At 43.4% G+C, this 15,787-nt stretch overlaps 1 protein-coding gene across 4 annotated transcripts in view; it reads right to left on the reverse strand.

Moving 5' to 3' along the window:
• LOC144696785 (UPF0606 protein KIAA1549) overlaps positions 1-15,787 on the reverse strand; it is a 303,163-nt gene that overhangs the window by 26,774 nt on the left and 260,602 nt on the right. For 2 of the 4 annotated variants that reach the window (XM_078568517.1, XM_078568515.1), the window contains exons 13-17: positions 11,430-11,635; positions 10,348-10,571; positions 9,286-9,430; positions 7,516-7,821; positions 777-829 (exon numbers count right to left, since the gene is read on the reverse strand). In XM_078568517.1, the coding sequence (XP_078424643.1) occupies positions 777-829; positions 7,516-7,821; positions 9,286-9,430; positions 10,348-10,571; positions 11,430-11,635 (934 nt within the window). The remainder of the gene's footprint in view (positions 1-776; positions 830-7,515; positions 7,822-9,285; positions 9,431-10,347; positions 10,572-11,429; positions 11,636-15,787) is intronic. The other 2 variants (XM_078568519.1, XM_078568518.1) reach the window with 1 other exon arrangement.

Raw genomic sequence — 15,787 nt, forward strand, 5'->3', positions numbered from 1 at the left:
AATGCATCATCTCACACATCTCTGTATTAAAGTTGATCAGCCACTTGTCTGCCCTTTCTGCTAATCTATGTCCTGTGGCATCGACTGGTATCATCCCCACTGTTTGCCACATCTCCAATTTTGGTATCATCGGTGAAATTTAGAAATTAATTCTGTATTCCAATATCCAGGTCATGTATTTCAAACCAAAAGACACAGTGGTCCTAGCACTAGTCCTTGTCTTCATTCTGTCTTCCCCTATTTAGTGAGGCAGTCTCCAAAGGCCCATCCTTTCCGATTGTTATCTCTCAAGTGGCAAGTTTTGTTGCTGACCCCAAAGATCAGAGGAGAAATCCAATTAAGATCGGACTGAGTGAAAGTGAGACCACTTGCATTTTACACCAGTGCACTTTGCAAGGTTTTCTTGGTTGACAAATTTTTTTTTTTGAAGAGACAATTAAAGATTCCTGGTCATCCCCCTATAGCTGAGAAAATCCTTGAACAATTCAATTCTGATTGACAGGGCTGAGCATTTTCAAAACTGCAGAATGCATAGCCCTTTATGAGAAAGCAGATCCAAGCCACTTTCTAGCCTCTGTTAAGTCCTTCTTATTTGATGAATTTCTTAGCATGTTAGGCTAAGTGCCAAGTTTCCATATTAAAAAAAAGATTCCAAAAGACAGATTCATGACCAGTTTTCTCATTGCTCTCCAAACAAATGTACTTAATTTGGGTGTTATTAATATCAGGATAGAGTTGTCCACTCCGATTTGAAATTCCACTGGTTAATTTCTTACTTGTGCAGGTGACCTGCTCCAGAAGGTGGATTCATTCCTGTTTCTTCATATCTCTGGGGAACCAAGAAAGAGAGATTAGGATTTTAAGTAATAACATTTCTAACCTTTCATTTGTAAATTGGGTGACAGCTCTCAGGAGCAAAGAGAAGATACCAGACCCAAGCTATTGAATGACATGAAATTTAACTACATTTAGCATGCCTTTCCTTCCTCTCCACCCCCATCCTGTACCAATGGTTTAACACCCTGGCCATTTTATGTTGTGATCAGTTTGACACCATTTTCTCCCACTGCAACTTTCAGACACAGTGTTTATGGTTCCTTGCTATTAAACTATCTTTTTACATCAAGAGAAATGATTAAGTGTAGGCTAGCTGTTCAACTGGCTGATTTGAACAGACATCAACGCGAAAGGCAAGAATTTGGAAGGAGGGGGCAGCTTCCTGGCAAGACCAGAGACACCCATTGCAGCTTATGACTCTTATCGCACCAGCTGAGTTTAAATACAGTGTAGACCTTGCCTCCACCAATCCATTGTCAAACTGAAGTCAAGCTTTGGGCACCTCATAAAAGTCTGGTGGGGAGATGTTAAAACATCCAAGGGTTCTAAAACAAGATTACTGCAGAGATAGTGGATGCACTGTTATGGTTTTCCAAACTTCCTTTGATTCTAAGACAGTCTCAGTGGATTGAAGTTAGCAAATGTAATGCCACAATTCAAAAAAAGAGGGAGAGAAGAAACAGGGAACTGCAGACCAGTTAGCCTGACATCAGTCATCAGGAAAAATTGTGGAATCACTTACTACGGAAATCTTAACAATACACTTAGAAATCAGTATAGCTTTACAAAAGGAAATTAGTGTTTAACAAATTTATTGAAGTTTTTTTGAGAATATAAGTAATAGATAAAGAGAAACCTGTGGGTGTGATTTACTTGGATTTCAAAAAAGGCATATGATAAGCTGCCACCACAAAAGGCTAACATACAAGGTAAGGGTTCAAGGAGTTGGGTGTAATATATTAACATGGATGGAGGACTGGTTAACAGATAGGGAGTGAAGAAAAAAAGATAAACTGAGCATTTTCAAGTTGACAGGCTGTGACTATTGGTTGTGCTGCAAGGATCAGTGCTAGGACTTCAGCTATTTACAATCTATATACTGTAATCTTTATATTATTCTTTCATGGGATGCCAGCATTGCTGGCAAGGCCAGCATTTGTTACTCATCCCTAACTGCCCTTGAGAAGATAGTGATGAATTGCTTTCTTGAACCGCTGCAGTCCATGTGATGTAGGTACACCTACAGTGCTGTTAGGAATAAAGTTCCAGGATTTTGACCAAGTGACAGTGAAGGAATGATGATATAATTCCAAGTAAGGATGGTGTGTGGCTTGGAGGGGAACTTGCAGGTGGTGGTGTTCCCATATGTCTACAGCCCTTGTCCTTGTCTAGGTGTAGATGTCGTGGGTTTGGAAGGTGCTGTCAAAGGAGCCTTGGTGTGTTGTTGCAGTACATCTTGTATAATGTGCACATGGTGCATCAGTGACGGAGGGACTGAATATTTAAGTTGGTGGATAGGGTACCGATCAAACGGGCTGCTTTGTCCTGGATGGTGTCAAGTTCCTTGGATGTCATTGAAGCCACATGCATCTAAGCAAGTGCAGAGTATTCCATCACACTTTTGAATTGTGCCTTATAGATGGTAGACAGGCTTTGGGAGCTTTATGGGTAAGCTAGTTTAGTGGTAATATTACTGGACTGGTAATCCAGAGGCCCTGCTTAATGCTGTGGAGACCTAGGTTAAAATTCCACCAAGGCAGCTGATGGAAGTTAAATACAGTTAAGTAATTTAATTGCAAATTAAAAGCTAGTTTCAGTAATGGTGACCATGAAACTATTGGACTGTTGCAAAAACCTATTGGGTTCACCAATGAAAGAAAATTTGTTGTGCTTACCTCATCAGTGACTCCAGACCCACACAATGTGGCTGACTCTTAAATGCCCTTTGAAACGGCCTAACAAGCCACTCAATTAATTGTACCAAACTGCTAGCGAAAATTCAAATGCAGGCAAAGAGATCAAGAGTAAATTATCTAAGTTTGCTGATGATACAAAGTTAGGTGGGAATGAAAGCTGCGAGCAGGACACAAAGAGGCTGCAAAAAGATTGGAATAATAGTTGTTTTTGGCCATGACTTATCCACAATCTCTCCTACTTACAAATGTTAGTAGTTGCTAGTCTCAGAGATAGAACACAGTTGTGTTCAGTAAGGGAACCAAGTCAGTTCAACCAAAATTAAGATCAAAGTATGGTTAGTCACATTGTTCTTGCTCAAGAACCACTCCAGGATTTGTGCACCATGGAAGTAGCATTTGCCCAAATTTAAAATTTTATTTATTTTATGATTCTATTTATCTGAAAAGGAAGAATGTGCAGGGCTACAGGAAGGCAGCAGGGGAGTGGCATTAGGTGAATTGCTCCTTCAGAGAGCCAGCACAGACATGACAGGCTGAATGGTCTCCTTCTGTGCAGTAACCATCCTATGATTCTATATGGACAGGTTAAGTGAGTGGGAAACATGTGGAGTATCATGCACTTTGGCCTCAAGAGCAGAAAAGAGAATATTTTTTAAAAAGGTGTGAAACTTGTAAATCTTGATGCTTAGAGGGACTTGAGTGTACTTGTGCAAGAACACAAATTTAGCATGAAGGTAAAACAAGCAATTAGGAAGGCAAATGGCATTTTAGCCTTGATTGCAAAGGGATAGGAGCACACGAAACAGGAAGCCTTTCTACAATTGTACAGGGCTTTTGTGAAACCACACCTGGAGTACTGCACAGAATTTGTCTCCATATTTACAAAATGATATACCTGTATTGGAGACAGTACAGAAAAGGCTCACTGGACTGATCACTGGAATGAGAGGGTTGTCCTATGATGAGTAAATTAGACCTGTACTCTCTGAAGTTTAGAGGAATGAGGTGACCGTGCTGAAATGCTCCATATTCTGATGGGGCTTGCTAGGGCGGCTGTGGAATTGTAACAGTGGGGGGCACAACCTCCAGATAAGAGGCCATTTAGTACAGAGATTAAGAGAAATTTCTTCACTTGAAGGGTTGCAAATCTTTGGAATTCTCTACCCCAGAGGATTGTGGAGGCAAGATGGTTGAGAATATTCAAGTCTGACATAGACAGATCTCTCAGGGAATCATGGAATATAGGGAGGAAAGTGAGTTGAGGTAGATGATCATAATGAATGATGGAGAAGGCTCGAGGGGCTGAATGGTCTGCTGTGGCTCCCATTTCTTATGGTATAGCAACATAGTTTTTTCTTATTCATGGCATATGGACACCGCCTAATTGCCCTTGTTCAGATGGCATTTAAGCTGAGAGTCTGGAGTCACATGTACCTGCCAGACCAGGTAAGGACAGCAGATTTCCTTCCCTAAAGGGAAAACCAGATGGGTCTTTAGACTTTTAATTCCAGATTTTTAATTAATTCAAATTCCACCATCCCCCGTGGCAGGATTCGAACTTGGGACCCCAGAGCATTACCCTAGGTCTCTGGATTACTAGTCCAGCAACAATACTACTACACCATCGCCTCACCCTAAAGTAGTAATAGCAGTAATCCAGAGGTTCAGATTAATGCTCTTGGAGACACGAGTTCAAATCCCACCATGCCAGCTGGGGGAGTTTAAATTCAACGAATTAATAAATCCGAAATAAATGCAAGTCTATTTAATAATGATCACAAAACTACCGATTGTTGTAAAACCCATCTGTTTCAGTTCTCTCCTTCAGGGTTGAAAATCTATCATCCTTACCAGGTACACGTGACTCCAGGTCCACAGCAATGTGGTTGACTCTTAACTGCCCTCCAAAATGGCCAAGCAAGTCAATCAGTTGTGTCAAACTGCTACAGAAAAAGACACTGTGGGTGCTCCTACTTCACACAGACTCCAGCAGCTCAAGAGGGTGAGTGACTGCCTTTGATATCAAGGCAGCATCTGACACAGTGTAGCATCAAGGAGCCTGAGCAAAACTGGAGTCAATGGGAATCAGGGGAAAACTCTCCACTGATTGGATTCATACCTAGAACAAAGGAGGATGGTTATGGTTGTTGGAGATCAAACATCTCCGTTCCAGGACATCACTGCAGGAGTTCCTCAGGGTAATGTCCTAGGCCCAACCATCTTCAGCTGCTTCATCAATGACCTTCCTTCCATCATAAGGTCGGAAGTGGGGATGTTCGCTGATGATTGCACAATGTTCAGCACCATTCGTGACTCCTCAGATACTGAAAAAGTCCATGTACAAATGCAGCAAGACTTGTACAATATTCAGGCTTGGTCTGACAAGTGTTGAGTAACATTTGCACCACATAAATGGTAGGCAATGACCATCTCCAACAAGAGAGAATCTAACTATTGCACCTTGACACTCAACGGCATTCCATCACTGAATCCCCCCACTATCAACATCCTGGGGGTTAATATTGACCAGAAACTGAACTGGGCTAGCCATATAAATACCGTGGACACAAGAGCAGGTCAGAGGCTAGGAATCCAGTGGAAAGTAGCTCACCTCCTGACTCCCTACAGCCTGTCCACCATCTAAATGGCACAAGTCAGGAGTGTGATGGAATACTCTCCACTTGCCTGGATGAATGCAGCTCCAATGACACTCAAGAAGTCTGACACCATCCAGGACAAAACAGCCTGCTTGACTGGCACCCCATCCACAAACATTCACTCCCTCCACCACTGACGCACAGTGGCAGCAATGTCTACCATCTACAAGATGCACTGCAGGAACTCACCAAGGCTCCTTAGACAGCATCTTTCAAACCCATGACCACTACCATCTAGAAGGACAAGGGCAGCAGACACATGGGAATACCACCAGTTGGAAGTTCCCCTCCAAGTCACTCACCATCCTGACTTGGAAATATATTGCTGTTCCTTCACTGACACTGGGTCAAATCCTGGAACTCCTTCCCTAACAGCACTGTGGGTGTACCTACACCACATGTGCTGCAGTGGTTCAAGGCAGCAGCTCACCACTACCTTCTTGAGGGCAATTAGGGATGAGCAATAAATGCTGGCCCAGCCAGCGACGCCCACATTCCATGAATGAATAAAGAAAATACACACCACCTTCTAAAGAACAATTAGAGATGTGCAATAAATGCTGGCTTTTGCCAGCAATGCTCACATCCCAAGAACAAATAAAAAAAGCTACCAGCAAAGCTTTCTACATCATTGGTCTGCTGTATTCTTCATGATGCACCTTTAAAAGAGGAATAAGTGCAGCAAAAGCCTTTAGAAAAGCAACTCAAGTATGGTGCTGAGGAGGCAACAGTGCAAGCACATTTGTCAACTGCAAGAGAAATTCACTAGGCTTTAATACAGAGCACTTGCTCCTAAAGAGCCCTTGTCATTTCCAAGCCATCCGTCATCTTTCCAACTACTGTAATAAATCACAATCTCAACATTTGCCAGCTATACCACACCTCACACAGCACAGAAGTCACCCAGCCTCAAATTCATCTCTGTGCAAACCCCGTAACGACTATTCGACATTTTTCAATAACAAGCATTATTTACTAATGATTTCCTGTCTCATTACATTGCATGCGGTGACCAAATCTGGTGCTGCAATCCCTATGACCACAAGTGGTAGGATGATGGTTCATGGTGTTAACTGAATGGTTTGAATAGGAAACTGAAGCACAAGCCAACATATATTGCTCTTTGAGGCCCTTTTTAAGGCTAATATTCACTCAGGTCTGGAGACAAGTGCTGCCTGTAATTTACAGGCCTAATGGTAACTGGAGAGGTAGAAAAAAAAGACTGTGGGGGTCTCGGTTTGTGACATTCTGTTTCATTAGCAACATCAGCATCAGCTAGCAGACTGACTTAACTCTGCATTGGCTGGACATAGTGCCCAGGCTCTGTACAGTGAAGTCAGGACTCCAACCATACTGTTAAATGCTCATTTTAAAAACAATGGAAAGCAATGAGTTTAAGAATAAAGGTTGCTGAACTCTGTCAGAAGCTGATGAAAAAGGCTATTAAAAACCCTATATTAACAGGTAGATGGAGACTTGGATCTTTAACTGTCCTGACTGTAATAGCATACTTAATCATCCTATGGAAAGAACTTCCTTTGTTCCAGAATAGAAATATTTTCAGTTGGTTAGTAAGCACGTATGGCTAAATAAATGACGGAAAACTGAATGTCATGTATTATATACTCGTTGTGGTTATCTTACTCTTGAGAAATCTTAAGTGTGATCAATGATTTGTAATGAGAATTTCAAATCAGGCTAGTTGTAATTACAAAGGGCCTGGGGACCGAGTGATGCATTTAGACACTGGCCCTTCAGCACTGGAAACTGAGTTTGAATTCCAACTGACTAATAAAATGCAAGTCTCCACCTACATGTAAAGATCTCCCTTGAATGGAGCATGGACAGCCTCAATCCAGTTCCTGGTAATAATCGGCTTCTCCAACAACAAACATGCCCAAACGCAATCTTACTCAGATCACTGCCGCTTAACCGCTGCTAGCTATATTTTATTATCAATATTAGCATTAAGATAAAGATATTGGATGAAAATGAATTAAGCCAAATAAAGCTTGGGAGAATGATGAGAAAGAAAACCCATTTGAATCTGATGTCACTTCAGCATTATGTGCCATAATGGAAATGTTTACATATGTATTACATACCGTGACATATGGATTGCTGAGACTCTGGGGTTGTTCATACACTGGAGTCCAGTGGCTGTTAGCAGACACTCTGGTTCCCCTGATAGGAGTGCTGGTGGCTGGCTGACCAAGGCAGACTGCTGACAGGACTTTTCCAGGACTACCTGGAGCTGCCAAAGCAAATGCATCATCGAGCAGAGAGTACATCTGCTGCCTTGCCTCTTCAATGGATGGTTGTGGTGGAATGTATGGTGGGGGAGCAAGAGGGGGAGGGTGTGTGTGTGATGGAGAATGAGGTCTAGGCTCCGGAGGCAGGTCAGGGTCCGACTGCAAAACACAGAACCAGATCAAGATTAGGTCAGTGGAGCTGGGGCAATGAAAGGAGACACATGTAGTGAAGGCAAATAGCATCCAACTGCTCAGTGGCAGGTTAACCCAAAACCTCTTGGCCCAACCGAGTGTTAGATCTACTATTCAAAACGAAGTCCCTTCAGAGTCCCAATTTTTACGAGTCTGCAGTCAGAAGGAGGCAAGTACGGAGCAATGTTACAAAATTCGTAGCATGCCTTGCAAACATGGTTCAATTCACTATTTAGGAAGTTTGTAAGCTGGTGTGATTGCAAGTTAATTGGAGCCTCAACAAGCTGTGCCAGAGTGGTAGGGTGGCTTGCATTGGCAATCTATTTCATAGCAAGTTCCAGGCTGCAACCGTGTCAACATGAGGTGCTAAACAAAGACTAATAAAATCAACCTACACACTTGCTGGTCTTCAAAGGTGGATTTTCTCAGCCAGGATAGCTGGCACAGCTTTGGCCCAGGAAAATCCACATTCAGTTTATACAGCATCATTTGGGCTTCCGTTCCTCTGAAATGGAATGTTTTCCTTTGCTGCAGAAGCACTCGCTTGAAAGCCTGGCTGGAAACTGTGGTCAACACCTCCACACTTGGGCAACAGTTTGAGTGGCTGGCAGTCCATTGGGAACTCAGACAGTCAATCCCATGTACAACAGAACCGCCCAAATTATACAATTTAAAGCATAGGTGGCTGTCTTGCACCTTACAAATAGGTACAAAGTAGCAACAATGGGCGGATAACAGTGAGCAACATGTGAATGCTATCCACTTCAAGTAATTGCTCTGGCAGTGTCAAAGACAGAAAGTAAAACAATATTAAATGAAAATGTGTTCTGCCAAGGCTTAAATTTGACTCAAAATTACTCTGTACACATATCTTTCAGAACTAACATTCCACAGATTTCAACCAAAGGGAAACATAACACAGCTATAGTAGAGCAGTGTGACATGAAGGGCATATTGGTCAATTCCAAATAATTGACCATGGGCTTCCTCCTGACATTACCAATATAGATCTTGCATGGGCTATAACAGAGAAGTGAATTAGGGAGAAAGACAAAACTTGATTCAAGTCGTTCTTGCATGCTCTCCAGTAATCTTAGCACAACTAGTTAAAACTAACCCATACACAGAATTCATAACATAGTAAAATATCCCAAAATGCTTTATAAACGATGTAGAGAAGACCATGAATAGGAAGCAAGAGAATAAGGGTGGTGGTGAAAGACTTGTCAAAGATGGGTTATGAGGAGGTCTCTGAAAGTAGGAAGAGATATAGGCTAGGTGTAAGGGCTAGACAACAATCTTGGAGCCAATCTGTCTGTCCTCTAACCTGGAGACGATGCATCAACTTTAACAAGCGGAATGGAGAAAAAATAGGCATCTTTAAGGCACAAAAGCACAAGGGAGATATAATTATGGTTCTTCCATACTTACAACATAAGCTGTATTGTTCACACCAGGTGGTTTTTTGTAGGTCCCATCACTGTCTGTGGTTATCAACCTATCTTTTTCTGCATCCATCATGCTGCCATTGACCTGATGCCTCCTCCTCTGTCTTGGAGACCTTTTAGCACGATAACTAGAGGGAAGAAGGGTCAAGTTTCATTGTAAATTATCTACTGCATCCAAGACAAGAGATTGAAATCAACAAAATAGCTAGAAATCCATAAAAATGTATAATTAATCCATGTGTGTAATATATACCAAAATTTTCAGCTGCAAGTTATAGGAAAAATTGCAAATTATTCTTGAAGATTTATGGTAGCCGTGCATGGATTCCTACAGTAAGATACCTGGACTGGGGGAGAATGCAATGGGCAATGGCTGGGAGCAAGAGGACACTGTAGGTAAGGGAGCCAATGTGGGCTTGGGGCAAGAATGCACACAATCTTTGGTGTTTTCATCATTTTAACAATACTTGTACCCATGCTCAAATAGTCAATATTGAAAAACTGTGTAAAGGAATTAATAATATATTATTGTACATCTTGAATATCACATCATAGTTCACATATATTCTTAAGTATGTCATGGTGCAAATTTGAGTATGCTGGTAGCTTCAGGCTTACCTAGTCAGTAAATTTAGTTTGTGCCATCAAACTGTCAATACAATGATACTGGTCAACAGTTGGTTCCCAGTACTATAACTGATAATTTTATCTCTGATTCAAAAGATTGATGTGCTCACCTTCCTACATTTTTGTTCACAGAAAATTCCATGTCAAGGAAATGTCTTAAATGGCCACATACTGCTTCCGGAAATAGTTTACGCCCAAGCACAAAAGCAAAATATCACTCTTGCAGGAAATCGGAAATAAAAACACAACATGCTGGAAATACTCAGCAGGTCTGGCAGCATCCGTGGAGAGAGAAACAGAGTTAGCATTTCAGATTGATGACCTTTCATCAGGTCATAGATCTGAAACTTTAATTCTTTTTCTCTTTCCACAGAGGCTGCCAGATCTGCCGAGCATTTTGTTTTTATTTTACGCTTACCTTTTCCTCGGTTCAACAAGGACAGATGGGCCATCAATACTGGGATCGAGGATTCTATCAATGTGAACCTGTGCCCTACGGTAGGCTCTGCGCCTTTCCTTGGTGTCAACGGTACCAACTTCATCCATGATGGGGAAGTCATAGTGTCCTTTCCTTTTGGCTCGCAGTCTGATCTTATTGCGGTGGTGCTCAATTTCGGATTTCTGTCTCAAAGCTCTCTGAACCTGGAGAAGGGGATTGAAGAGATTTTAGTTATTTACAGCTTGATATTATTCTCTGGCACCTTAATGGATTGGTACCAAAGGTCTCTAAAAGTGCTCCTGATGTATGGTGCTTCAATGCATGTCCACAAACTGTTCCTTTAATTTGCTGCTCTAGGCCAAAGGAGGAGATGTGCAATTCTAAGGGAGCCAACCTAGCTCAGTACATTCAGCTTTAACAGCAGACCTGGTGACAGGTCACAAAATGAGTTGTTAACACTCCTGGGCCGGTCTCATGAAACAGAGGTTCTACCCTATGTCCTTCTATTGACAAGACATCACTGATGTAAAACTGTCTTTAAAAGGGGTAGTCTGTGTGTGCACTTGCAGGTTCTTTACTGTGGTTGAGAGAACTATATTAAGAGTATTAGGTACCACCATTCAAAGCTCCCACTCCCACACCCAAGACACTTCAACATAGCAGGTCATCATGCATATAATTTCTATGCTCAAGATATTCAGTAGATAGAATGGTGTTATATGGTCCAGTCCTTATTCCTTGCTTGTTCCCATTGTTTTGAATATCTATCTTTCTTAATTCATCTCATTATGGGGCCTCATTAGCTATGTTTTGTTTACCTTAGTCCACAGTTTAAGCATATTTTGTGAAATGACAGCCGGGTTTGCTCACATAGCAATAATCACTGGAGTTTGAAGAAATTAATTGTGTGAAGCGCCTTTAGCGAGTTAGAGACACGTATTAACATGATCTATGGAGGAAGACCTTTTGCCTTTTTTTACTCTTGAATGAGAATGAGGTTCAAGTGTACAACATACTGTTAAATCCCGTGCTACCTCGAGGGAATCTATAAAAACTCTCACCTCTTTATTTAGTTTGTTTGCTTCGGCAACTCGTTCGGGAAGCAATGGATTCTGTAAAGGAGGTGCTGGAATTGGTTGCATGGCTATGAGCTGAATCTTGCTTGGTAGCCGCTTGTTTGCCTCAGAAGGGCGTGACATCCTGTCAACATGGTCGAAGATTGAAGCCGATGAAGGCTGCTCATCAGTCCTGCTTAGCTGAGCAGGTCCTAGAACAGATTGTGGGTGTTAGTCTACAGAATACCCCTGAATCAAACTAACATGGAACAAATGACAATAGGAACCCATAATCATAAAAACATGAGAATATAAGAAATAGGAGGAGTAGACCATCTGGCTTCTCAAGACTGCTCCATCATTCAATACGATCATGATCAATCTTCTGCTTCAACTCCACTTTGCCAGCCACAAATCCGTGCAATGTAGGTTGAGGTGCCACATGGTACTGCAGTTCAGTGATTCTGTGGTTGGACTAGCATCTGTAGGCTTGGACTAATAGTCCAGAGAATGAGTTTCAGCCATGATCAAACAGGATGGCAGAAGATTTTTGAGGAGCTGAATGGTCTACTCCTGTTCTTATCGCACATTTTGAAACCAAGAGGACAATATCAGACTTCAATGCCGTGTTTTTTAAAAAAAAAATTTACTCACAGGATGAGATTGCCATTTGCAAAGCCAGTATGTATTGCCCATCCCTAATTGCCCTTAGCTGCAAGAACAGAGGCCAGCAGTAAGAGAAGAGTGGTAGAGCAGCACCGAGATCGAGAACAGAGCAAGGCTAGAGGGGTGTGCCTAGGTTTAGAGCCCACTGACTGTGTTTGAAAAAAAATCTTAGTGTGATTTCAAAGAGACAAGTGATTGGTTGGTGAGTATTTTTTCGACTTCTCTCCCTAAAGTTTAAACTGACAAATTAAAAATTTTAATTGGGTGACTACAACAGGAAGCAAATTACTAAGAGTATAAGAACAGAGCAGGTCTTAAAAGAAGTGGCTGCAGAGATGGTGGATGCAGTGGTTGTAACCTTCCGTAATTTTCTAGTTTCAGGAATGGATAGCAATATAAAGTAGGAAACTACAGGCCAGTTAGACTAACATCTGTCATTGGGGAAATGCAGGATTCCATTATTAAGGAGGTAGTAGCAGGACATTTAGAAAATCATAATACAATCAGGCAGAGTCAACATGGTTTTGTGAAAGAGAAATCATGTTTGACTAATTTATTAGAGTTCTTTGAGGACATAACAAGCAAAGTGTATAAAGGGGAAACAGTGGATGCAGTGTATTTGAATTTCCAAAAGGCATTCGATAAGGTGCCATGTAAAAGGTTACAAGATAAGGTGTTGTGGTGTTGGTGGTGACATTTTAGAGTGCGTAAAGGATTGGCTAACTAACAGGAAACAGAGTGAAGATAAATGGGCAATTTTCAACTTGGTAAACTGTCACTACTGAAGTGTCACATGGATCAGTGCTGGGGCCTTAACTATTTACATCTATATTAATGACTTGGATGAAGGAACTGAATGCATAGTAACTAAAATTGCTGATGATACAAAAATAGCTAGGAAAGCAAGTTGTGAGGAGGATACAAAGAGTGGAATTTTCCACTCCAGGGACTAAGTGCAGTGGCAAGCAGGATTAGGGACGAGTTTCTTGCTGATCGGTAGGTCAGGAAATCACACCCAATCTTAGGCTTGGAAGCTTATTAATTATGCATTGGTGAGTAGCTCACCGAGTCACATGGTGATTCATCTGCCCTGCCGTAACCTAATGGGGTTGAAGGTCCTGGCGCCATTTATAAATGCCAGTTGAACACACATTACGCTCTGCAGTTGTGTAGATGCCCAAGGCTTAAGTGGCTCCAAAGAAAAATAAGGCAGCGCCAAGGTTCAGCAATGATTCCCTTGAGGCCCTTATTCATGGTGTGTGCCAGCACAGAGATTTCCTCTACCTGAGAGATGGCTCCAGGCAGTCCACCAACTTCACCTTGCCAGCCTGGGAGGCAGTTGCAGGGGAGGTCAGCTCCACAGGCACCCGCCCAAGAAATGCCATCCAGTGCTGTCAGCAGCGACAGCAATCCCATGGAATGGAGGATGACATTCGTCAGGCTTGGTGAGACTTCAGGTGGCTGAGGAGCCCAATTCTGGATCCACATATTCTTCTGTACTGGGGACACATTGTTGCTTAGTGGAGTGGAAATCACAGCCCCGGATTGGCTTCCTTCTCCTTCCTCTGGCGCCGCTGTTCTGCCTCACTCTCGAGGCGCTGAGCCTCAAAAAGGCTTGCGCCTTGATGGACCAGGTGGTGCCATGTCAAGCAAGCAGCAAGATTCTCCTCCCAGTCAGTGGTGTTAAAGACTCCATGCTTTAGGGTGACCTTGAGCATATCCTTATGCCTTTTACTTTGGCTGCCCTTTGAGTGCTGGCCAATGGAGAGCTATGAGAATAGAACCTGCCAAGGGAGGCGGTTTTCGGGCATCCAGGCGCAATGGCCCATCCATCGGAGTTGATGCGGCAGGAACAGGGCTTTAATGCTGGTAGACGCAGTATCTTGGGGGGCTCTTGCGTTAGTCCGGCAGTCCTCCCATTTTATCCCCAGGATTTGTCGCAACCACCACCATGGAAGCTCTCAAGGATCTTAATGTGGTGTTGGCAGACAGTCTACGTTTCGCTGCAGAGGAGGGTGGTCAACACAATGGCTTTATAAACCAGAACCTTTGTTGATTTGCAAAGGTCCCTGTTGTCAAAGACACGTTGGCATAGCTTGAAGAAGGCAGTGCTAGCACAGTTAACTCAGTGTTAGACTTCCTCATCAATGGTAGCCCCTTGGGAGAGGTGGCTGCCGATGTAAGGGAAATGCTGCACAAACTCCAGAGCCACCCCATCCACGTGGATGGCACGGGAGGATGCTCAACTTACCAGGGCAAGGTTGAAGGACCCTCGTCTTGGAGATGTTTAAGGACAGGCCAAGCCTCTTATACGAGGTGTTGACTAGGTCAAGCGCCCTTTGCATGTCCTGTACAGAGTGAGCCATCACTCAGCAATCACCCGCAAATTGAAGGTCGTAGATGTCCATGGTGGTGAGTTTTGTTTTTTCCACCAAGGTTGAAGAGCTTCCCATCCAGACGATATCGAATGCTGACACCAGGTGCTAGGTCATCTCGGATAAGGTGGCCGATGACGGTGAGGTAAACGGTGAACAAGGTGGGGGCAATCACACAACCTTGTTGCACCTTGGTCAGATGTGAAAGGTGTCAGTTTAGATCCTCCACTCAGGATGGTGGCGGTCTTGTTGTCATGCAGGAGGCTCAGGATGGTGGAAAACTTCAACGGGCAACCAAAGCGCTGGAGGACGATCCATAGAGCTTCACAATTTAAATAATAAAGTGCCTTGGTCAGGTCGATAGAGGAGAGGGACAATTCTTGATTTTGCTCCTGACATTTTTCCTGGATCTGTCTAGCCACAAAGACCATGTCTGCAGTACCCCGGGATGCAGACGCCACACTGGGTTTCCGGGAGGATCTCCTCAGCAACTGGACAAAGGTGGTTCAGGAGGATTAGGGCCAGGGTCTTACCCACGATGGACTGGAGGGAAATCCCCCTGTAGCTTTCACATTCAGATTTGTCCCCCATCTTGTGGATAATAATGATGGTCGCATTCTTGATGATGGTCGCGTTCTTGACATCCTGGGGGATGTCCTCTTCATCCCAGAGGCAGAGGATAAACTGGTGGTGTCATGACATGAGCTGATAGCTGCCAGCACGGTAGACCTCCGCGGGTATACTGTCTAGATGACGAGCTTTGTTGGGTTTCATCTGTTGGATGACCCACTTAAGCTCATTTCATTGATGGTTGGTGGATTGCCGAGGGGATCCTCCACAAGGTGTTGTGGGACGGCTTGGAGAGTTTCCTCCGATATGGTGGAGTTCTGATTGAGAAGCAGTTCGAAGCACTCCTTCCAACGAGGAGCCGGGAGCCGTTCTGTGATCGGAGTAGGTTTTGTCTGGTCAAGCGGGGTCCATGGATCATCTTGGGACCCTGGAAGAAGTTGCACATGTCGTGCTGGTCGCCTTGTGCACCTTCTCCACCCACCAGTGGTTCTTCATGTCTCGAACGCGTTGCTGGACCTCAGCCTTCAGTTTGTGGTATACTGCCATCATTCGTCGTGGACATGGGAGACTTTGCCAGGCAATGAATGCAGCTCACTTCCACTCGAGGAGATCATGGATCACAGCGTCATTGGTGTCAAACCGGTCCTGGTTCCGTCGTGGTGCAAACCCGAAAATCTGTGCGCAAGTGTCTAGGGCAGCACACTTGAGTTGTTCCCAGTATGCCTGGATGGAAATGGCATCAGTGGTGGGCAC

The sequence above is a fragment of the Cetorhinus maximus genome, chromosome 22 (genome assembly GCF_964194155.1).
Source record: "Cetorhinus maximus chromosome 22, sCetMax3.hap1.1, whole genome shotgun sequence".
Lineage (NCBI taxonomy): Eukaryota > Metazoa > Chordata > Chondrichthyes > Lamniformes > Cetorhinidae > Cetorhinus > Cetorhinus maximus.